The sequence below is a fragment of the Callospermophilus lateralis genome, chromosome 3 (genome assembly GCF_048772815.1).
Source record: "Callospermophilus lateralis isolate mCalLat2 chromosome 3, mCalLat2.hap1, whole genome shotgun sequence".
Classification (NCBI taxonomy): domain Eukaryota; kingdom Metazoa; phylum Chordata; class Mammalia; order Rodentia; family Sciuridae; genus Callospermophilus; species Callospermophilus lateralis.
The window spans coordinates 119,410,822-119,436,595 of record NC_135307.1 but is presented as its reverse complement, the minus strand read 5'-3'; the positions used below and the strand labels follow the sequence as shown (position 1 = coordinate 119,436,595).

Here is a 25,774-nt window from a genome sequence, read left to right as displayed (position 1 = left end):
ATCAGTATGAAAAGACAAGGAAAGAAAGGACCACAAGCAATGCAGGTCAACTCAACTTTAGAAGAGGTAATATCTGCAGCAGATGGAATGTCAGATAAAGAATTCAGGATATACATGCTTCAGATGATCTGGAGTCTCAAGGAAGACATTAGACAGCAAAATCAGACAATGAAAGACCACTTCGACCACTTCGACAATAAATTACACAAACAAATCCAAGAAGCAAAAGATCAATTATATAGGGAGATAGAGGTTATAAAAAACAAACAAACAGAAATCCTGGAAATGCAGGAAACAATAAACCAACTTAAAAACTCAATTGAGAATACTACCAGCAGAGTAGAACACTTAGAAGATAGAACATCAGACAATGAAGACAAAGTATTTCAACTGGAGAAGAACATAGACAGCTCAGCAAAGCTGTTAAGAAACCATGAGCAGAACATTCAAGAAATATGGGATAACATAAAGAGACCCAACTTAAGGGTCATGGGGATACAGGAAGGTATTGAGGTCCAAACCAAAGGAATGACCAATCTATTCAACGAAATAATACGAGAAAACTTCCCAGACTTGAAGAATGAGACAGAATCCCAAATCCTAGAAGCCTACAGGACGCCGAATGTGCAAAATCATAAGAGAGCCACACCTAGACACATTATAATGAAGATGCCCAACATACAGAATAAGGAGAGAATTTTAAAAGCTACAAGAGAAAGGAAGCAGATTACATTTAGGGGTAAACCAATCAGGATAACAGCTGATCTTTCAACACAGACTCTGAAAGCTAGAAGATCCTGGAATAACATATTTCAAACGTTGAAAGAAAAGGGGTTCCAACCAAGAATTGTGTATCCCGCGAAATTAAGCTTCAGGATGGAAGATGAAATTAAAACCTTCCATGATAAACAAAAGTTAAAAGAATTTGCAGCTAGAAAACCAGCTCTTCAAAACATCCTCGGCAAAATATTACAGGAAGAGGAAATGGAAAATATCAATGAAAACCAACAGCGGGAGGTAGTACAGTAAAGGTGGGGGGGAATAATCAAAGAGGAAAACAAACCATGTTTAGTAACATAAATAAACAAATATGGCTGGAAGAACAAACCATATCTCAATAATAACTCTAAATGTTAATGGCTTAAACTCACCAATTAAGAGACACAGGCTAGCAGAATGGATCACTAAACAAGACCCAACAATATGCTGCCTTCAGGAGACACATCTGATAGGAAAAGACATACATAGACTGAAGGTGAAAGGTTGGGAAAAATCATATCACTCATATGGACTTCGCAAACAAGCAGGAGTGTCCATACTCATTTCAAATAAAATAGATTTCAAGCCAAAGTTAATCAAAAGGGATGAAGAGGGACACTACATACTTCTCAAGGGAACCATACACCAACAAGACATAACAATTATAAATATATATGCCCCTAACAATGGTGCAGCTATGTTCATCAAACAAACTCTTCTCAAGTTCAAGAGTCTAATAGACCACCATACAATAATCATGGGAGACTTCAACACACCTCTCTCACCACTGGACAGATCTTCCAAACAAAAGTTGAATAAGGAAACTATAGAGCTCAATAACACAATTAATAACCTAGACTTAATTGACATATATAGAATATACCACCCAACATCAAGCAGTTACACTTTTTTCTCAGCAGCACATGGATCCTTCTCAAAAATAGATCATATATTATGTCACAGGGCAACTATTAGACAATATAAAGGAGTAGAGATAATACCATGCATATTATCTGATCATAATGGAATGAAATTGAAAATCAACAATAAAAGAAGTAAGGAAAAATCATGCATCACTTGGAGAATGAACAATAGGTTACTGAATGATCAATGGGTTATAGAAGACATCAAGGAGGAAATTAAAAAATTCTTAGAGATAAATGAAAACACAGACACAACATATCGGAATCTATGGGACACATTGAAAGCTGTTCTAAGAGGAAAATTTATTGCTTGGAGTTCATTCCTTAAAAAAAGAAAAAACCAACAAATAAATGATCTAATACTTCAACTCAAAATCCTAGAAAAAGAAGAGCAAAAAAACAGCAAAAGAAGTAGAAGACAAGAAATAATTAAAATCAGAGCTGAAATTAATGAAATCAAAACGAAAGAAACAATTGAAAAAATTGACAAAACTAAAAGTTGGTTCTTTGAAAAAATAAATAAAATCGACAGACCCTTAGCCACGCTAACAAAGAGAAGAAGAGAGAGAACTCAAATTACCAGCATACGGGATGAAAAAGGCAATATCACAACAGACACTTCAGAAATACAGAAGATTATCAGAAATTATTTTGAATCCTTATACTCCAATAAAATAGAAGATAGTGAAGGCATCGATAAATTTCTTAAGTCATATGATTTGCCCAGATTGAGCCAAGAGGATATTGACAACCTAAACAGACCAATATCAATTGAGGAAATAGAAGATACCATCAAAAGACTACCAACTAAGAAAAGCCCAGGACCGGATGGGTATACAGCAGAGTTTTTCAAAACCTTTAAAGAGGAATTAACACCAATACTTTTCAAGCTATTTAAGGAAATAGAAAAAGAGGGAGAACTTCCAAATTCATTCTATGAGGCCAACATCACCCTGATTCCTAAACCAGACAAAGACACTTCAAAGAAAGAAAACTACAGACCAATATCTCTAATGAACCTAGATGCAAAAATCCTCAATAAACTTCTTGCGAACCGGATACAAAAACATATCAAAAAAATTGTGCACCATGATCAGGTAGGATTTATCCCTGGGATGCAAGGTTGGTTCAATATACGGAAATCAATAAATGTTATTCACCACATCAACAGGCTTAAAAATAAGAACCATATGGTCATCTCGATAGATGCGGAAAAAGCATTCGACAAAGTACAGCATCCCTTTATGTTCAAAACTCTAGAAAAACTAGGGATAACAGGAACATACCTCAACATTGTAAAAGCAATCTATGCTAAGCCTCAGGCTAGCATCATTCTGAATGGAGAAAAACTGAAGGCGTTCCCTCTAAAATCTGGAACAAGACAGGGATGCCCTCTCTCACCACTTCTGTTCAACATAGTTCTCGAATCACTGGCCAGAGCAATTAGACAGACGAAAGAAATTAAAGGCATAAAAATAGGAAAAGAAGAACTCAAATTATCACTATTTGCAGATGACATGATTCTATATCTAGCAGACCCAAAAGGGTCTACAAAGAAACTATTAGAGCTAGTAAATGAATTCAGCAAAGTGGCAGGCTATAAGATCAACACGCATAAATCAAAGGCATTCCTGTATATCAGCAACAAATCCTCTGAAATGGAAATGAGGACAACCACCCCATTCACAATATCCTCAAAGAAAATAAAATACTTGGGAATCAACCTAACAAAAGAGGTGAAAGACTTATACAATGAAAACTACAGAACCCTAAAGAGAGAAATAGAAGAAGATCTTAGAAGATGGAAAAATATACCCTGTTCATGGATAGGTAGAAGTAACATCATCAAAATGGCGATATTACCAAAAGTTCTCTATAGGTTTAATGCAATGCCAATCAAAATCCCAACGGCATTTCTTGTAGAAATAGAGAAAGCAATCATGAAATTCATATGGAAAAATAAAAGACCCAGAATAGCAAAAACAATTCTAAGCAGGAAATGTGAATCAGGCGGCATAGCTATACCAGACTTCAAACTATACTACAGAGCAATAGTAACAAAAACAGCATGGTACTGGTACCAAAACAGGCAGGTGGACCAATGGTACAGAATAGAGGACACAGAAACCAATCCACAAAACTACAACTATCTTATATTTGATAAAGGGGCTAAAAGCATGAAATGGAAGAAGGATAGCATCTTCAACAAATGGTGTTGGGAAAACTGGAAATCCATATGCAACAAAATGAAACTGAATCCCTTTCTCTCGCCATGCACAAAAGTTAACTCAAAGTGGATCAAGGAACTTGATATCAAATCAGAGACATGGCGTCTGATAGAAGAAAAAGTTGGCTATGATCTACATACTGTGGGGTCGGGCTCCAAATTCCTCAATAGGACACCCATAGCACAACAGTTAATAACTAGAATCAACAAATGGGACTTACTAAAACTAAAAAGTTTTTTCTCAGCAAAAGAAACAATAAGAGAGGTGAATAGGGAGCCTACGTCCTGGGAACAAATCTTTACTCCTCACACTTCAGACAGAGCCCTAATATCCAGAATATACAAAGAACTAAAAAAATTAGACAATGAGATAACGAATAACCCAATCAACAAATGGGCCAAGGACCTGAACAGAAATTTCTCAGAGGAGGACATACAATCAATCAACAAGTATATGAAAAAATGCTCACCATCTCTAGCAGTCAGAGAAATGCAAATCAAAACCACCCTAAGATACCATCTCACTCCAGTAAGATTGGCAGCCATTAGGAAGTCAAACAGCAACAAGTGCTGGCGAGGATGTGGAGAAAAGGGTACTCTTGTACATTGCTGGTGGGACTGCAAATTGGTGCGGCCAATTTGGAAAGCAGTATGGAGATTTCTTGGAAAGCTCGGAATGGAACCACCATTTGATCCAGCTATTCCACTACTCGGTCTATTCCCTAAAGACCTAAAAAGAGCACACTATAGGGACACTGCTACATCCATGTTCATAGCAGCACAATTCACAATAGCAAGACTGTGGAACCAACCTAGATGCCCTTCAATAGACGAATGGATAAAAAAAATGTGGCATTTATACACAATGGAGTATTACTCTGCATTAAGAAATGACAAAATCATAGAATTTGGAGGGAAATGGATGGCATTAGAGCAGATTATGCTAAGTGAAGCTAGCCAATCCCTTAAAAACAAATGCCAAATGTCTTCTTTGATATAAGGAGAGTTACTAAGAACAGAGTAGGGAAGAAGAGCATGAGAAGAAGATTAACATTAAACAGGGATGAGAGGTGGGAGGGAAAGGGAGAGAGAAGGGAAATTGCATGTAAATGGAAGGAGACCCTCAGGGGTATACAAAATTACATACAAGAGGAAGTGAGGGGAAAGGAGGGAAAATATAAGGGGGAGAAATGAATTACAGTAGAGGGGGTAGAGAGAGAAGAGGGGAGGGGAGGGGGGAGGGGGGATAGCGGAGGATGGGAAAGGCAGCAGAATACAACAGACTCCAGAATGGCAATATGTAAATCAATGTGCAACTGATGTGATTCTGCAATCTGTATATGGGGTAAAAATGGGAGTTCATATCCCACTTGAATCAAAGTGTGAATTATGATATATCAAAAACTATGTAATGTTTTGAACAACCTACAATAAAAATTAATTTAAAAAAAAAAAAAAAAAAAGAAACAATAAGAGAGGTAAATAGGGAGCCTACGTCCTGGGAACAAATCTTTACTCCTCACACTTCAGACAGAGCCCTAATATCCAGAATATACAAAGAACTAAAAAAATTAGACAATAAGATAACAAATAACCCAATCAACAAATGGGCCAAGGATCTGAACAGACATTTCTCAGAGGAGGACATACAATCAATCAACAAGTACATGAAAGAATGCTCACCATCTCTAGCAGTCAGAGAAATGCAAATCAAAACCACCCTAAGATACCATCTCACTCCAGTAAGATTGGCAGCCATTAGGAAGTCAAACAACAACAAGTGCTGGCGAGGATGTGGGGAAAAGGGTTCACTTGTACATTGCTGGTGGGACTGCAAATTGGTGCGGCCAATTTGGAAAGCAGTATGGAGATTTCTTGGAAAGCTCGGAATGGAACCACCATTTGACCCAGCTATTCCCTACTTGGTCTATTCCCTAAAGACCTAAAAAGAGCACACTATAGGGACACTGCTACATCCATGTTCATAGCAGCACAATTCACAATAGCAAGACTGTGGAACCAACTTAGATGCCCTTCAATAGACGAATGGATAAAAAAAATGTGGCATTTATACACAATGGAGTATTACTCTGCATTAAAAAATGACAAAATCATAGAATTTGGAGGGAAATGGATGGCATTAGAGCAGATTATGCTAAGTGAAGCTAGCCAATCCCTTAAAAACAAATGCCAAATGTCTTCTTTGATATAAGGAGAGTAACTAAGAACAGAGTAGGGACAAAGAGCATGAGAAGAAGATTAACATTAAACAGGGATGAGAGGTGGGAGGGAAAGGGAGAGAGAAGGGAAATTGCATGTAAATGGAAGGAGACCCTCAGGGGTATACAAAATTACATACAAGAGGAAGTGAGGGGAAAGGGGGAAAAATATAAGGGGGAGAAATGAATTACAGTAGAGGGGGTAGAGAGAGAAGAGGGGAGGGGAGGGGGGAGGGGGGGATAGTAGAGGATAGGAAAGGCAGCAGAATACAACAGACACTAGTATGGCAAAATGTAAATCAATGGATGTGCAATTGATGTGATTCTGCAATCTGTATACGGGGTAAAAATGGGAGTTCATATCCCACTTGAATCAAAGTGTGAAATATGATATATCAAGAACTATGTAATGTTTTGAACAACCAACAATAAAAATTAATTTAAAAAATAGTTTGAGATGAACAACATAGCAAAACTTGGGAAATGCAGCTAAAGGGATGCTTAGAGAAAAGTAGGCAGCTTTATTATTTACATTTAAAAGCATGAAAAATACAAAATTAATAGAAGCATAGTAAACCCAAATTATAAGGAAGAAATAAAATATATAAATCAATAAAATGGAAAACGGGTAAAGAATGGAAAAAAATTAACAAGCATGGAAGTTGGTTCATTGTTGGTATAACTGTTCTGGAAAAACTGGCAATTCCTCAGAAGGTTAAACATTAAGTTACCATATGATTCATCAGTTTCACTCCTAGGTATATAAATAAGAGAAATGAAAACATGTGCACACAAATGTGTACATGAATGTTCACAGTAACATTATTTATAATAGTTAAGAAGTATAAACAACACAGATGTCCACCAAGTGATGAATGCATAAATAAAATGATACAAAGAAATACTATTTGTCAATAAAAAGGAATGCTACATAGATGAATCTTCAAAACATCATACTAAATAGGAAAACACTGCAAAAAAACAAATATTCTGATTTCATATAAATAAAATAAAAAACTTCAAATAAATAAAATATTCTGACTTCATATATAAAAAGCAAATCTGTATGCACAGAAAGTAGATTAGCAAATTGCCCAGAATAGGGGAGTTGGAAAGAAAATATGTATGGAGTTTCTTTTTGTTGTTGTTGTTGTTGTAAATGGATATAATATCTTTATTTATTTATTTTTATGTGGTGCTGAGGATCAAACCCAGTGCCTCACACTTGCTAGGCATGTACTCTACCACTGAGTTACAACCCCAGCGCCTGGAGTTTCTTTTTGAAGTAATGAAAATGATCTGAAACTGAGGTATACCACTCCACGAATACACACACAAAAAAAAAACCCCACTAAATTTAAACACTTTATTGGGTGAACTGTATAATATGTGAATTACATTTCAATAAAGGTATTATTTTTTATATTTATTTTTTAGTTTTTGGTGGACACGACATCTTTATTTTATTTTTATGTGGTGCTGAGGATCGAACCCAGCACCTCGCGCATGCCAGGCGAGCGTGCTACCACTTGAGCCACATCCCCAGCCCCTAAAGGTATTACTTTTAAAAGTTGGGTCACTAAAAACCATTTTTTAAATTTTCATAAGCTTCTGGACAGACTGATGATAAAGGGAGGGGAAAAATAAGGCACAAACTACCAATACCAGAAATGAAAGAGACTATCACTCTAGAAATTACAGACAATAAAAGGAAAACAAAGCAAGATTATAAACAACTTTATTAAACACACTTGACACCTTAAAAGAAATGGGCCAACTCCTTGAAACACACCCCATAGCAAAATCGAATAAAAAAATCTGAATATTCCTAAATATATGAAAGAAACTGAGTATATTATCAAATATGCCAACAAAGAAAATTCCAGTCTCAGATGGCTACACTAATGAATTCTACCAAATATCCAAGAAATAAATAAATAACACCAAGTTTACACAAACCCAAAGTATACAGTGGGAACACCTTCCAACCTTTTATAAAGTCAATGCAATGTTGATACTGAAACCATACAAAGAAATTCACAAGCAGTGTAACTCCTCATCATGTACAACAAGAAAAACAGGAGGTTATGTTCCATGTATGCATAATACGTCAAAATACATTCTACTGTCATGTATAACTAAAAAGAATTTTAAAATTTTAAAAAAGAAACCAAAGACTTTTAAAAAAGAAAATCAGAGAACATCCTGATAAAGTCAGACCAAAAAAATTCTTAATGATGTATTAATAAATAAAAAACAATAATAAATTAAAATGAGAACATATAATCAGCTATGGTTTATCACAGTAATTCAAAGAGGCTTAACAAATAAAAACCAAGCAATGTTGATTCAACATATTAAAAAAATAAGGAGGAAAAATGTGTATATAACAAGAAACTCATTATCAGAATATACAATTTACAATTCAATAATAAAACAAGTAATTCTATTAATAAAGGCAAAAGATTTGAAGAGACACTTCTTAAGGAAGCTATATAGTCTTTAAGTCTCTCATGAAATCAAAGTAAGAATGAGGAACAAAGATTAAAGGGCACAAGACAAAGGTAATGCAATTCATGATTCTGAACTAGATCATTCTGCTATAAAGGACATTATTGAAATAATAGGCAAAAGTGAATGGAGTCTGATGATTAGATAGTATTATTAATGTTCTGATTTTAAAGGTTGCACTGTGGATATGTAGGAGATTTTGCTTTATAACATATTTAGGGATGACAGGGTATCATCCCAGCAACTTTGTCTCAAATAGACCACTCACAAAAAATGGTGTGTTCTGGGGCTGGGGTTGTGGCTTAGCAGTAGAGCGCTCGCCTAGCACGTGTGATGCCCTGGGTTCGATCCTCGGTATCACATAAAAATAAATAAACAAAATAAAGGTATTATGTCCAACCACAACTAAAAAATAAACATTTTTTTATTTTTTAATATTTATTTTTTAGTTATCGGCGGACACAACATCTTTGTTTGTATGTGGTGCTGAGGATCAAACCCAGGCCGCACGCATGCCAGGCGAGCGCGCTACCACTTGAGCCACATCCCCAGCCCCAAATATTTTTTTTAAAAAAAAGGTTTGTTCTGTTCTTGCAAGTCTTCTGGAAATTTGAGGTTATTAAAAAAAAATTAGAGTTTAAAAAAAAAAGATACACACAAAATATCCATACCTAACTCCAGAGTTAATAAATCAGAATTCTCTGGGGAGCTGTATGACTTACATTAAAGTCTTCAATGTATTTAATATATATATTTTCCTTATCAAAAAATTTAATAATTCTATATTCATAAGAGCAATGGTGAATAAAGCTGATTCTATGAGTTAATTACATACAAAAAAGGATGCTACCAGTTACTCCCTGCCCTCTGTTATTAAACAACCACAAAAGCTCATTTTCTGACAAAATAAGTAAAAGTTTGTCACCTCAACTCTGAATTTCTTGTAGAAGTATTTTTTATTAGGAGAGCTGATGATCCTTTATTCAGGCCTGAAGATGTCTACTCATGTAAGACTGGACAAGCAAGATTTCCACAAAAAAAATATATGTGTGCCACACCTAATTAAATGCCATGGAAGGCTCAAGCTCATCTGCTCAATAAATCCACTCTCACAGCCAGACTAATGTAGTGTGACAAGCAAGCAGGTCACATGGTGTTTTGACTTAATTTATGAATAGTTTTAGTGCCTGTATTAAGTTTTGAGATCTTACCTGACTTCAAATGAGCAGAATAACAAAAAGAAGCCAAAAGAAGAAAGACGCTTCACTGGACTTTATCAAAATTAAAATAAACTCAGGATACATATCTGACAAATAATTTGTATACTTTATGTAAAGAACTCTTAAAAAGAAACAATAAGAAACAAGTAGCCCAATTTTAAAGGGCAAAAGACTTAAGCAGATAGTTCAAAACAAACTTCAAAGATAAGCCTTTAAAAACTATGCTATTTTGAAATTTTCAGTGAATAGGGCACTGAGATATATTTTTTAAATGAATATGATTTAATATCTTGTTTTGAAGTAATAAAAAACACATTTTGCGGGCTGGGGCTGGGGCTCAGCAGCAGAATGCTTGCCCAGCACGTGTGAGGTACAGGGTTTGGTCCCTAGCACAACATAAAAAAAAAAGTAAACAAAAACAAAGGTCTAAAAATGTTTTTTAAAAACCACACACTTTGCTTTTAATTACATAAACACATTTTCTCATGCAATAAAGGATTAAACTGGCTGAAAATAAGATTCACTAAAAAATTGTTATTACCTAATAAATATGAGCAGTCATTAGATATTATCTGTGAATTTTGAAATCAAAATTTCCTACTGTGCAAGTTTTGGGAAGATTTAACTCAAGAAGTAACATTCTAGTATCACTTATCTACATGAATCAGAATTTTACTACCAAACAAAATGTAGAAATAAACTAGGTGTTCAAGAAGATATAAGACAAAAATTGTCATTCACAGCTCCCAACTGCAAAATCCCTGGCTTCATTAAAAGAGGTTATAATTTTTACTGATTGATTTTATACTCTAAAGACTTTCTGGCAAACAATATGAATTTACAAAATCAACTTAATAATAAAATAATGATGGGAATATAGCTCAGCTCTTGCCTAGCATGCACAAAGCTTTAGGTTGAATTCTCAGCACTGTACATATACACACAAAATGTAATAACAATAACAATAATAAAATGCTACTTTTGTAAGTTTCATAGTTGATGTTATCATATGATTTCATTTAATGAAATGTTCTGCTGGTCTGAAAAATTTGAAAAATAATTCTGGTTTAAAAACTACTAAACATTTTATTGAGATCAAGAAATCTGCAGACCTTGTAGAAAGGAGACATCCACACTGGGCATGGCAAACTGCTCAGAAACATTTAGTAAGGTATAAATCACTGAGATTATTGTTCAACAAATACATACAGTGCTTATCCCCACAGAATTCTGCATGGCATATTTTATGGCAATACTTACTGGTGCTACTATTTTTCCTGTCTGACCAACTTGCATGTCATTGGGAACAAAGCCAGCATCAACAGCAGCACGGGAAGCACCAACTAAGGAGGGAAAAAGGGTAATTTTTTTTCAAGCTTTATTATTTACCTAGTGATATATTCAACAATTGCAAACAAAGACATTAATAAGTTAGAAACATATATTATAAAGGACTTACTTTTGAGAAAATCCATGTCATGAGAATTCTAAATACTAATAGTACATTTTCCAAGAAAATACCTTCTACTTAATACACACAAATTTCAGATTTTGAATTTGACTTCTTTTGCTTGCTTTATCAGAAAGGCATTCATAAAATCTACATTATAATCCTATAGGATGTCATTATATAATGCTCCTTTAAAAAGTAATAACTTTAATAAGTAATAACTTCACAAATTTTGAAGAAAGGCACTAAAATATCAGTATCTCTATGACCAGATGAAGAATTCTATATAACACAAGATAAAAGTTTAACCAATGCTTGCTCTCAAATAAGCAAATAAAAATTTAACTGGTTTTCTATCCTTATTCAATAGGAGTCAACAAGGAAACTTATCCTTAGAGTAAAACCACTCCTTCCCCCTGCAAGAATCAAAGATGAACCTCAGGCCTCTTCATCACTGGCTAGAGAGGACAAGAGGGAGCAATAGACAATATAACTCACTACCCCCATCACTCTCAGGCTCACCACCACTCTCTCTCTCTAGAGTCAGCCAGGACTAATCACATCCTGCCCTTTACTTAAGACATACTGCAAGAAGCCCCAGACTAGCCCAAGACCTTCATAATTCCTACACTGCTCCTTGTAGTACTTTTCAAGCTCCCTAATCTGCAGGCATCTTTTATTCCTCCTCAATTCTAGGAACCCAGAACTGTGATTTCTGAAACTCATCCCGATATCAGCAAACCAAAATTCTTTTTTTTTTTTTTCCTGTTCTAACTAAAACATACATATTCCCTGAGGACACCAACTTCCCTGCAATCCTCTCCAGCTGAGATAACTTTGTCTGCCACCACCTTCATAACACTGGGCCTGGAGGTGGGACTTAGAAAATTCTTCCTCTTTCCACCATAAAAGCCTTCAGCTGTGAAGCTCATGTCATCAGATTATGCCACCCTTTACTACTGTGTCATCGTCTATCAACCCGTAGGTCAATCCCCTTCATTTTACAATGACTATTCTGGGTAATTATTATCCTCTGCAACCATCTCGATTTCACTGATTTTCTGTATTGGTTTCCTGTTTTCAATTTCACCCATTTGTACTCTAATTTTTATTTATTATTTGTTTCTGCCTACTTTGGATTTGATTTGCTCTTCTTTTTCTTGTTTCCAAAGGTAGAAGCTCTGATGAGTGGTTTTTTAGCTTCTAATATTTGCATTCAGTACTATAAAAGACCCTCTCAGGACTACTTAGTCACATTTTGATGTCTTCATTTTTACTTAGTTCAAAATATTTAAAAATATCTCTGGATATTTCTTCATTTATTCCTGTGTTACTTAGAAGTGTGTTCTTCCACCTTCAGGTATTGGGGATTTCCCAACTAGCCTTCTGTTATTAGTTTTTAGTTAAAATTCACTGTAGTTTGAGAACAGACATGGTGTAGTCTCTATTCTTAAATTTGTTAAGGTGTGATTTACAGCTCAGAATGTGGTTTACCTTGGTGAATGATCTATATGAACTTGAGAAGAGTATGTTGTTGGATGAAGTCTACAGATAACAATTATATCCAGATGATAGATGTGCCCTTAACTGATTTTCTTGCCAACTAGCTTTGTCCATTTCTGAAAACAGGTTGAAGGTTGAAGTCTCCAACATCTATTTCTCCTTAAATTATATCAGTTGAGGGGGTTTGTCCTTTTGATTTGTTTTTGGTACTAGGGATTGAACCCAGGTCCTCATATATGCTTAAGCAAGCATGCTGCCAAGCACTCTACTACTGAGCTACATCCCCAGGCTTTTTAAAAATTTTTATTTTGAGACAGAATTTCATTTGCTAAGTTGCCCAGACTGGCTTCAAACTTGAGATTTTCTTGCCTCGGCCTCCAAATTAGCAGGGGTTACATGTATGCAACACCAGGCCCAGCTTAAATGCATTTTTTAAAAATATTTATTTTTTAGTTGCAGTTGGACACAAGACCTTTATTTTATTTTTATGTGGTGCTGAGGATCTAATCCAGCACCCCACATGTGCTAGGCAAGTGCTCTACTGTAGACGCCACAGCCGCAGCCCCCTTCCTTAGCTCTTAATCTTACAGTGTCTATGGCTTAGTTCTGGTAATGCCTTTTTTTTTTTTTTATTGACATCCACTCCCTGATTTTATCCAATCTGGTGGCTTTAAATACCATCAAAATGTCACCAATTTCCAAATTTATAACACCAGCCCAAATTTCTCCAATGAACTTCACATTCCTATACCAAATGATTAACTGACATCTCTACATGTCTGTCTTAGACATCTCAAAATTTGATATACCCAAAACTGAACTCATGATCTCTCTTTCTGGAAACTCTTCCACTTGTGGTCTCCCCATCTCAGCTAATCGCAACTAACTACAGCCTATCAACATCTAGGATACTTTCTCTCATAATCCAAATCTGATCTGTTGGGAAACCCTGATGGCTCTACCTTCAAGTATATATATCCAAACTAGCTATTTCTCCTCATATCTACTGCCATTATTCTGGTCCAGTAGCCTATCAGTATCTCTCACCTCCTAATTTGATCTCTCTGTTACTACATTCATCCCTCCACACCTTATTCTCAAAATTGCAGCTGAAGTGATCCTTTTAAAATGTGTTTGGGGCTGGGGCTGGGGCTGTAGCTCAGTGGTAGAATGCCTGCCTCGCACGTGTAAGGCACTGGGTTTGATACTCAGCATCACATTAAAAATAAATAAATAAAGATAAAATTTTTAAAGAAAAAAAAATTTAAATATATTTGATCATGTCTCTCTTCTACTCAAACCTTCCAACAGTTCCCCATTTTATTCAGAGAAAAGCAACCTCCTTACAATGGCCTATGATGGCCCTGTGTGATCTAGCCCCACTATCACCTCCCAATCTTATATCCTATTACTTTCTCTTTTGCATTTTAAATTCCAACTCTGGACTCCTTGCTACTCACCAAACAGGTCAGATTTTTCCTACCTTTAACAGGCTTTTTACATGTTACTGGTCCTCTACCAAACTAGCTCCCTCAGAGGTGCTCATAGCTACAACCCCAGCCCACATATTCACTTCTTAATCCCCAGAATTTGTCAATCTTAAGTAGGTGGCAGCAGGTAAGATATAAAGTTCAGGATCTTGGGACAAGGAGCTTATCCTGGATTATCTAGGTGGGCCCAAGATGTGTTTACATGTACACTAATAACAGGGATGTAGATAAAGACCCAGATGCATAGAGAAAGTGATATGAAGACAGAAGCAGAGATTGGAGTGATGTTGCCAGAAGCCCAGGAACACTGGGGCAGTGACCAGAAGCTGCAAAATAAGAAATTATCTACCCCAGAAAAAAGAGAGTCTCTATGGGGGAGTATGGCCTTGACAACACCTTGATTTCAACACACTCCTGGCCTCCAGAACAATGAGAGAACAACTTTGTTATTTTAAGCCATCAAGTTTGCAGTAATTTGTTACAGTAGCCAGAAGAAACTAATACAGGGTATGTCTTATCCAAATAGAGACCTAATTTCCACAAGGGCACATACTTTTATTTATTTTGTTCACTGCTATTTTCTTAGGTCCTAAAATAGTGCCAGCCTTATGGCAAACATTTAATAAATATTTGTTCAATGCAACAATGAATGAAATAAACATCCTCAAACACCAAACTGGTTATAAAGAATCAGGATTAAAGCAATTATTATTTTGATGGGTATGTATATTACATAAGGAAAGCATAGAAAAACTGTAAATTATCCATGAAATCCTTAAAATGTGAGAAAGACAGATTTTTTTAATAAAATAAGGTAAATTCATATGGTAATTGTATAATTTAAAACTAATGAAATATTTTAGATTTTTTTTAAAAAATTCCATCTCATTGATATACTTTTAATAAGTCTTTCTTTTCTGTAAATAATTAATGATAGTTCTGAAACAACTTTAAATGTTCTTCTATTTGTGTATTAGACTACCCAAAAGATGAAATAACAAAACATTCCTGAATCTGTATCAGGCACTGAAAGTGATCTTTCAGTATTTTAAAAGTGAAAAACAAATAAATGAACTAGTAAGATTTGGCAAATGTAAGAATAAAAGTACTAGGACATCCTCTTCTCACTGAATTCTAGATCATTTATTGGAAGGCCTAAGAAAAACTATTTCAGAGAAAAAAACCTGAAAACCACAGAAAATAAAATAGCTTGCAGCTGTGAGTCACTTATACGTAAATGAGTAATGAAGAAAAATGTTTCCAACAAAAAGGCAATATCATTCTACTGAAAATAACTTTACCTGCAGCATGAAGTTGATCTGCCAAGTCATACAATAGCTTAAAATTTTCTCCACTCTTCAAACCCCGACCTCATTTAAAAAAAGAATAAAAAAAAATACAGTAAACACAAACTCTGTTCCATAAAAATTTCGCTATTTTTGCATACCTGAATAAATTTTCAAATTATGTAATTGCTATATTATGCAAACCATGTCCTCTGTAAAACCTTTTCTGACTTCTATGACACCACTATATTTCTTCTACAAAGTATTCAATGCTGCTACAACTAAATAGCTAGTTAAGCAACAGAGTAATCTCCAATATCTATTCTTCCTACTAGAAAGAAAACTCTTCAACTTCAGGTTCCATATCTGTCTAGGTTACTGCTATATTTGCAGTATTTGGTAAAATTCAGTATGTAGTATTCAATAAATATATTCTGAGTGACTGAATGAGGTTATTTGGATGGAAGTCACCCACTAAACTTTAAACTCTTTGAGAGTAAGAACACTTTGCCATATCATTTTTATTTCTCCAGGAATTTTCTACAAGCCTGGCATAGAACAAATACTTCATAAACATTTCCTGAATAAGTAAGTGAATAAATAGGTCAAATATATCTTTTTTAAAAAATTAAATTTTACTTCTCAATGTCACTTGCAATAGAAAGGTATCTGGGAGACTAATTATTTTGTTTGATGTTTAAATTGTAAAGATTTTAAAATCTCAGTAGTTATGGCTGGGGTTATGACTCAGTGGTAAAGCACTTGCCTACCATGTGTGAGGCACTGGGTTCGATCCTCAACACCACATATAAATAAATAAAAAATTAAGGTACATCAACGACTAAAAAATATTTTTAAAAAGTCCTTACTTTTTTTCAAAATGTCAGGCTATAAAATGTTTTTTTAAAAAAGGAGCATAGTATACAAAAAGAAGCAAGTCTTGTACAATATTAAGTTTTGATATTAAACATGAAGAACCTTTCAAAGTGTTATAACAAAGACCTAAACAACCCTGGAAGTCCTTTGAAAGCAGAATGAAGGAGCGGCATTACATGCAAAATGGCAATGAGGGTCCAACAGTTTTTCTATGATTCAGAAGCCAATCATACACTGCAGAATAACATGGAAGTCTATCAGTAAGACAAAGTATTAAGTGGCAAAGTTAGAGATGAGATTTGTACCATGCTCCCCCTGGTGCCAATGACATAGATGTGCAACAGAAAATCCAAATTGTGTATTAAGCTCATAGTTTTATTTTCCTAATTGGTAAAATGGGAACAAGACTTGCAATATCAGCTTCTTACGTTTAGAGGGAAAAAAACCTGCTCTGCTTTAAAATAACTACTTTAAAAATTTAAAATATTGCGAAGTTTAGTCATCTTCTAAGATTAATATTGTACTTACCACCAGACACCACTACTTTGGCACCAGTTAGCTCTGGTCGATCACTTTTCGTTAACTTCTGGTCAAGCCACTCTGACATTCCCACTGGTGAAGTACTTGATGCTACATACATTGATACGTATGATTAAAAAACTGATAATAATTTCAAGTCCTAAAATAATTATTTTTAAGAGAAACACAAATATATAATTCCATGAAATTTAAGTTTATTAATTACTCTGAATTTTCTGTGCTCTTAATTTCATTTTATTTGATTATGAAATGTCTTAAGAGGACAAGATTCTAGGCTTTGCCTCATTAGCTATAAGAAAAATCATTTAATTCTCTGAGTCAATCTATAAAAATCAGAAAAATCTCTCTATGGGGTTCAAATAAGACGCTATCTATGATAAAATGCACCCCCATGTATTTGCCATTATTACATTATTCTATTATATTGAATCATTCAAATATTATAATTAGAAATAGTGAGAAGAAAGTAAAAAGTCATGGGGCTGGGGTTGTGGCTCATCAGTGGAGCACTTGCCTAGCACGTGCGACCACTGGGCTCAATCCTCAGAATAAAGGAAGAAAGGAAGAAAGAAAGAGTAAAAAGTCCTAACATCAATGTAACAGATTAATCTTGATAGACCTCCTCTTTTCACTCTCTTGATCTACCAAAGCACTATTTTAGTACCAAACATGATGTGAAAAAGACATAATTGTTTCTTATTTTTGTATAACCTTGGGAATATCATTTAGATATAACTTTTAAGAACTCTGCATTAGCAATTTAACCAGAAGTCATCTCTTATCTAATGGAATCCATGAATTAAAAAACAAGGAAAAAAAAATAGTTTCCTATGGGTTTGGAAATGTAGCTCAGTGATAGAATGCCGGCCATGAGGTCCTGGATTGAATTGGGGTTAGGGGGAATCACTCACCTTTTTCTGAACTGGCACTACCTCCACTTGTTGCTGCAGCTTCAAAAGATGTTCCTCGGACAGAAAACACCTTCACTTTCTCATCACACTTCACTGTACATAAAGCATTTCCTGAAACACACAATTTATTTTTTTGAAAGCAACCACAAAAGGTAAAACACAAATATTCCTTCCAGGCTCAGAATACAGAAAGAAAAGGCAATAAATATATATGGACCAGTTGTTTTCTACCTCTAATAAGTAGAGGAAAAAGAGGACTATAAGACTGAAGAGGGCTGGGGTTGTAGTTCAGCGGAAGAGCGCTCTCCTGGCACGTGCAAGGCCCTGGGTTCGATCTTCAGCACCACATAAAAATAAATAAATAAATAAAGGCATTGTGTCCAACTACACCTAAAAAAAAAAAAAAAAAAAGACTGAAGAAATAGCTGGGCATGGTGGCACATGCCTGTAATCCCAGTGACTTGGGAGGCTGAGGCACAAGGATTGCAAATTCAAGACCAGCCTCAGCAACTTACTGAGGCCCTTAGCTACTTAGCGATACTTTATCTCAAAAGAGTGAAAAAATGTATCAGTGGATATCAGTACAACTCCTATTGTCTTTAAAAACAGGACAGGTGCTGACAGCCTGGAAGCAAGAAACTGAAACACTGATTAGTCACACTAAGAATATAAACAAACAGGAGGGGCTGGGGTTGTGGTTCAGCAGAAGAGCGCTAGCTTAACACGTGTGAGGCCCTGTGTTTGATCCTCAGCACCACATTAAGATAAATTTAAAAATAAAGGTATAATACCTTTGTGTCCAACTACAACTAAAAATAAATATATTTTTTAAAAAGAATATGAACAAAAAGAAATATTGAACAAAGCTTCTTTCTCTTAAAAACACACATTCAGTAACTTACAAATATGAGCTGCAACAACTTAATGAGATTGTAGCTGCTATGCAGGCTGAAGGAGGATATATATAAAAAACACTTTAGGACATAAAAAACAAGTTCAGATGGACCAAGATTTTAAAAGGATTTAAGACATTTCTTATGGATTAACGATCACATTTAGAATTACCTAAACAATGATCAAATATTTACCCTCAAATGTTACTAAAGATGAAAGGTCTGATTTGAGAACTGACCATTTACACAGAAACATACAAGTTTGATCAAATGGAACAGAGTTCTCCATCTTCTCCAACCCCACCAGAGACCAGTGTGCTCAGTAAAAGATAAATCAACTAAAGAGGCACTGAAATGAATTTCTTAATGTACATGGAAATGGAGTAGGAAAAGCAAAGAAGATTGAGAATGCTATTTAAAAAAAAAAAAAAAAAGTTTTGCTTTCTCAGGTGTCACTTATAAAATAAATTGAATCTAATTCTTATTGACTACTGGGAAAAAATCTCATTCTGCAAACTGAATGGGCAGGCAGGAAAGCACTGGGATCTCAAAGAAAATGCCATGTCATGAGCCAGCAGCAATGCTAGACTAAGAGGATCCATATAAAGCATAGTATGGCTTTAGAACCCATCTTCAAGACTTGTTTATACTTTTTAACTGAAATTTAACATGTTGATTAATTATCTTTCTTGGGAACTCACCTGCATAAATAGTTCTCACAAATGTGTCAGGTGACTTGATTGCAATGATGTCAGAAATTGGGGCAACATCAAGTTTTGCTGCTATTCTGGGCAGAAGGTTCTAAAAGGAAAATGAACTGTGAGTTACACACATACATACTGGTGGATGGCTATAAATTATGAGCATTGACATCTTCCAAATATATATTCAGCAGAAATTTAAATCAAATATTTCATATTTTAATGCATATTTGCATATACTACATTGTCAAGCACAGCTTTTTGGATAGACTTTGAAAGCAAGTGACTGCCTACCATTACTCTAACTGGAGTTGTATGTACAGCAGTAAATCACCTAAATTCAGTATGTTAAATTATGACTATTTTCTTTAATAAATATCGAAGTGTGACAGTTATGGATCACTGAATTTAGAAAAATTTAGAAGAATAAAATTTTCAAATACTTGAAAAGACTATTCTTGGATTTATTTACTAATGGATATGAGAGAAATTATTTCAGCAGACATTTCACCTGTTTTTGAAGTTATTATTTCATAAAAAGATCAAAACTAACCTGAACCAAGTAGCCTATGTATTATATATAAAAAAGAAAAACAAAACACAAGTATATATCTGGAATTAATTAACATCTCTGGAATCAATACATGTGCTAATTTTTCTCTCACTGGTCAGGATCTTTGTGAAAGTCATGATCTCTCCAGGCCTCAGTATCTTCATCTCATAACGAAGATAATCTCTACACTTCTACTTTAAAGCTCTATGACCTAAAGCTCTAAAACAAAAGTTAGTTAATGAAGAATGAATCCAGTACTTTCTGGATTCAAGGTTTTTTTGTGTATGTAATTTTTTCTAAAGTGAAATGCTATGATTTGATTATACAAATAGAAAAGCTGAATCATACACTGATTTCCCCCAAATACCTTAGTTCTTACTCCTGAACTTGGTACAATACTGCATTGAGTGGGCACAATCTCAATATCATCATTCAAGTTCCTCTCTGTTCTCTAACAAATCTCCCAGTACTGTCCTGTAATTACTACTTTACTCTGCCTCCTTTACTCTGCATGTAAAATTACACTATATTAAGTGGCCCTAACATGCATTTTATTTTAGAATAATTTTAATATATGGTTTATATTAGCCTCAAATAGATTTATGGGGCTGTGCCTTCTATTTCTCATGTTCCTCTCCCATATCTAACAAGTGGTTCTCTATAAACTGATGATAACAAGGATTGACAGAATGAGTTAATTTCCCTCCTGCTATTTTTCCAATATGAGAGGTATTCTAATTTCCATTTTATCATTACCTATAATACACAGTAACTTTCTTACACCTGTAAAAAAAAAAAAAAAGAGCTACTGAGAAGTATCTTAATTTGTAAAACCTCAATGAGAAAAAAAAATTAAGATCTCACAGAAAAAAAAGAGTTTGGGGAAACAATTAAAGTGCCATTAAATATAGTTCTAATTTGGTTAAATGAAAGGTTTTGGAAGACATCTACTTTATTTTTTTTTCTTTTTTTAATATTTATTTTTTAGTTATAGGTGGACACAATATTTTTATTTTATTTTTATGAGGTGCTGAGGATTGAACCCAGTGCCTCATGCATGCCTCACTAAGTTGCTAGGGCTGGCTTTGAACTCATGATCCTCCTGCCTCAGCTTCCTGAGCAGCTAGGATGACAGGAATGCACCACTGTGCCTAGCTGGACTATACATCTTTTAAAGTTTTAGAACTTTCTTAATTGCTTGAAATGCAATATCTTTTGTACTTTAAATATTCTTTGTTTTAAAAAAAATCATCCTGGTGCTTAAAAGCATGTTTTTCTGGGTCTGTCTTCTATCTAAATACCTGAGAGTGGATGGAATACAGATAAAACTATCTCTTTTTTTAAAAGTACACTGACTTTTGATAGTGTAGGTTTGATCACATGGCTCCTGAGAAGAAAAAGAAAAAAGGGTTCTTTCCTTAAACAAAAAAATGAGATCTTAAAAATTCTAGCATACCAATATAAAAGTGTATCACCTTAAAGTCATAGTTGGTATTATAATTTTGATCTTAAATGTCCCACAAATACATCTGCTGAAGGCTTAGTCATCAGCCTGTGGCAGTATTGTGAGGTGGGAGAACCTTTAAGAGGAAAATTGTTGGGGTTGTGCCCTTGAAAAACATATTGAAACCCCTACCTGACCTTCTTTATCTTTTTCAATCCTAGCTGGCAGTTCTGTCCCACAGTGTGCTCCCCACCAAAATGTTCAGCACTATGACAGGCCCAAAGGGACTGGGCCAACAATCAGAGACTGAAATCTCTGAAACCATAAGCCAAAAAAATCATTCTTCCTTTTAAGTTGATTTTCTCAAGTATTTTGTCACAGCAACAGAAAACTAACAGTTGGTAAAGGAACATCACAGATCTATTTAGCTTCTTCTAATGGACTCTTTTCTCCTTCCAAGCCCTTTTACAGTCTGTGGTATCAGCTTCTATTATGTGATCCTTATTCTCAAAACTCCCACCTGTCACAACACACTAGTCAAAGCCAGAGGATTAAAAGCTAGCTACCAAGACACAAAAAACACCCTTGCTTAGTCTATTTTGTAGGTAAACTGTTATCATAGAAACTCAAGATTTATAAAGTTCTTTAAATCATCCAACATAGAAACAATACTCTCAGAGATAGAATGGTCCACAGAGATCTTTTCACCCATCAGGTAGGGGCAGGGGAAGTGTTAAAATGTGTAATAGCAAGTTTTGGCAACTTAACTACATATATATACATATATATATATATATATATATATATATATATATATATATATATATATACACATATGTATATATGTGTATGTGTGTGTGCATATATATATATATATATATATATATACACAAAAAAAAATACAGAGTTCTTAACCCACCTATTTCACTTCTAGAACTCTATTCTAAATAAATACCAGTGCATGTATTTAAAGATGATTGCACAGAGATGTTTCCTTGCAGCAAAGTCTATAAATGCAAAGGACTCCAAAAAATCTAAGTATTCTTGGTTAAATATGGAATATTGATACAGCCACTTAAAAAAACAAAAACCCATACACATTATGAGCTTATATTTTCAAGACATACTCTTTAGTTAAAACTACTAGTCACAAAATACTTGGTGCTTTATTATCCATTTTAGAAGCAGAAATATATCTGAACATGTACAATTTTAAAATCTATAGAAAGAGACCTAAAACAATGCATAATTGCTAATAGTTATACTTCTAAAGAGGGAAGGATGAACTGGGAATAAGAAGATGGGACTCTCAAGCTTGGTACTGCAGTACACAATTGTAATCCCAATTACTCAGGAGGCTAAGGCATGAGTTTGAGGACAGCCTCAACAATTTAACAAGGCCCTAAGCAATTTAGAGAGACTCTGTCTCAAAACAAAAAAAGGTTGGGGATATAGCTCATGGTAAAGTACCCCTGGGTGGTTCAATCCTGGTACCAAAAAAAAAGGAAGGTGGGACTTCATACCTTGTTTCCATACTGCTATCCTATGTGCACCCTTTCTATGAATGTATTTGTGTATAACTTACTATTTTTTTAAGATTATGAACTATAGTTTAATGAAGATAGAATAAAAGAAAAGGGAGCTAAGATGATATGTGGCCAGAGAGAACAACAAAAATCCATGAACAAATTCTTGTTCTTCTGCTCCCCGCTCCCTTCCTCCTCCTCCTCTTTTTTTTTTTTTTCCTCATAAAGATGAAGTCTTGCTACGTTGCCCAGACTGGCCTGAAAGTTTTAATCCTTCTCCTTAGGCCTCCCAAGTAGATGGGATTACAGACACACACCACCATGCCCTGCTCTAAATATCCATCAGTCACACAAGTAAACCACTTTTTAAGATAGGTTACTAACAGGAATCTACCTAGTGCCCATTAACAGATGAATGGATAAAGAAAATTTGATATATATATATATATATATATATATATATATACATATACATACACATGGAGTTTTATTCAACCTCAAAGAAAAATAGAAGTATGTCAGTTGCAGGAAAATAGAAACAACTTAAAAGCATTATGTTCAGCAAAATAAGCAAAATTCAGGAGTCAAGCGTCTTATTTTCTCTCATAGATGCTAGAGAGGAAAAAAGAAGTGGGGGTGTCTTATGAAAATCGAAGGAAGACCAATAGGGTAGAGGAAAGGGACCAGGGGGAGGGAGAAGGGAAAGGAAAGGGGAAATACAACAAATCCCACCATTATGTACAACTGTAATGCACCAAAACTAAATAAGGAACTTGGCATGGTGACACATTCCTTTAATCCCAGCAACTCTGGAGGCTGAGAAAGAAGGATTACAAATTTGAAGACAATCTCAGCCAATTAGCAAGACTAAGCAACTTAGTGAGACCCTGTCTCAAAATAAAAAATAAAAAGGGCTGGGACTGTAGTTCTGTGGCTGAGCACTCCTGAGTTCAATCCCTGGTACTAAAATATATGTTGAAAAAAAGATGGGTCACTAATAGAAACAACACACACATTCTCTCTCTCTCTCTCACACACACACACACACACACACACACACAGAAATGAACTGTTTTTCAACTATTTTAAAACAAAAATAATTTAACAATGGCCTTAATAGAGTTTTCTCCAAGGCAAAATTTAAAAACGTAGAATAGCATTCTCATATGACAAAATCTTGAGAGAACAAAAGAGATTTCTGTGACAAAATTTGAAAATATGTAAATGGCATTTTAACAGAAAAATTGACAAAATCTTGAAAGAATAAAGTGTAGCAAAAGTACCCCATTAATGTGGATAAATCTGGATCACCTGTCTAAACAAAGTCTGTTGTACATTTTTTTAAAATATTTTTTAGTTGTCAATGGACCTTTAAATTATTTATTTATATGCGGTGCTGAGAATAGAACCCAATGCCTCACACATGCTAGGCAAGCACTATACCACTAAGCCAAAACCCCAGCTCCTGTTATACATTTTTAACACAATGAAATCTAACTCTTTCAAGTAGGTGACATGAGACTCCACATTCCCAGTCTTCTCACCTTTCCAAAGGCAGATGCTCCAGCACAGATGTGTGTATAATTGAATTGCTTCTGAGTTGCCAAAATCAATGGTGTTAGTTCCTCTGAGAATTAAACACATTTGATAAAAAAGCATCTCATAATATTTTCACATTCATATAATCAAGCATAACTCACACTTTTCCAATGCAAAACCTCACCTGGAAGGAGGCCTTTGTAAGCATCATGCTGAGCCACCAGAACTTTTGCTACACCTGCTACTTTACAGAGATCTTGTGCCACCTGTGATTAAAAGATAAGTTTCTAATCATCCATCTATCAGAAATATCCAAATAGAGGCACCATCAACAGCATAAAATTTTAACAGTTAACTACAAAAATCATTCCTATTAAAAGGGACACCTAGGAATAAAACAAATGTTGTTGTTTTATTTTTTTTTAATCCTTAAACAAAGAAAATCTTCTGCCAACTGATCTAAGTATTCACTTTACATAGACTTTTCTTTTTAAATATTTTAAGTTGTAAATGGACATGATACCTTTATTTTATTTATTTATTTTTATGTGATGCTGAGGATCAAACCCAGTGCCTCACACATGTTAGGCAAGCGTTCTAACACTGAGTCACAATCCCAGCCCCAACTTCTATCAACAAAGAATTTCAACAAAAATTCTACCTTGAAAAACAAAAGTACTAATTGATAAACCAAAATCAACATTGCTCTCTCTCATATTAATAATGCAGTCAATACATTTTAGAATTAGGGTTTCCTAAAGGTGAAAAACAAGTCTTAAACATCTTACTTTAAAATTCACTGCATTTTACTGGATATTAAAATTAATAAGATGAAAAACAAGACTTAAACATCTTACTTTAAAATTCACTGCATCTTACTGGATATTAAAATTAATAATGTTGAGCAACAAATAAAATCTTATAATACAGCCTACTGTCAACTGCTGAGTTCTGCCCACATACATATATTTATCTATAACAAAACATTTGTCATATTTTCTTTTTTAATTTTTCATTTTTCCTCTTTGGAATCAAGATAGGTTTCTAAGAAAGATTTTTGACACTCAGATTTTCTATATATAGAAGGTAATCAGAATTCTCCCTTTTAGTATCTTTAATACAGCAGGATCAGTTTCTGTTTATCAGAGTCATACCAGACATATTACCATCTTCTTGATGATTCCAAGATGATTCAGGGATCCA

General features: G+C 34.6%; 1 protein-coding gene across 1 annotated transcript in view; it reads right to left on the bottom strand.

Moving 5' to 3' along the window:
- Etfa (electron transfer flavoprotein subunit alpha) overlaps positions 1-25,774 on the bottom strand; it is an 86,989-nt gene that overhangs the window by 43,995 nt on the left and 17,220 nt on the right. The window contains exons 3-9 of the mRNA XM_076851168.2: positions 24,756-24,837; positions 24,577-24,659; positions 19,510-19,609; positions 17,916-18,026; positions 16,993-17,094; positions 15,604-15,672; positions 11,120-11,202 (exon numbers count right to left, since the gene is read on the bottom strand). Coding sequence (XP_076707283.1) covers positions 11,120-11,202; positions 15,604-15,672; positions 16,993-17,094; positions 17,916-18,026; positions 19,510-19,609; positions 24,577-24,659; positions 24,756-24,837 — 630 coding nt within the window. The remainder of the gene's footprint in view (positions 1-11,119; positions 11,203-15,603; positions 15,673-16,992; positions 17,095-17,915; positions 18,027-19,509; positions 19,610-24,576; positions 24,660-24,755; positions 24,838-25,774) is intronic.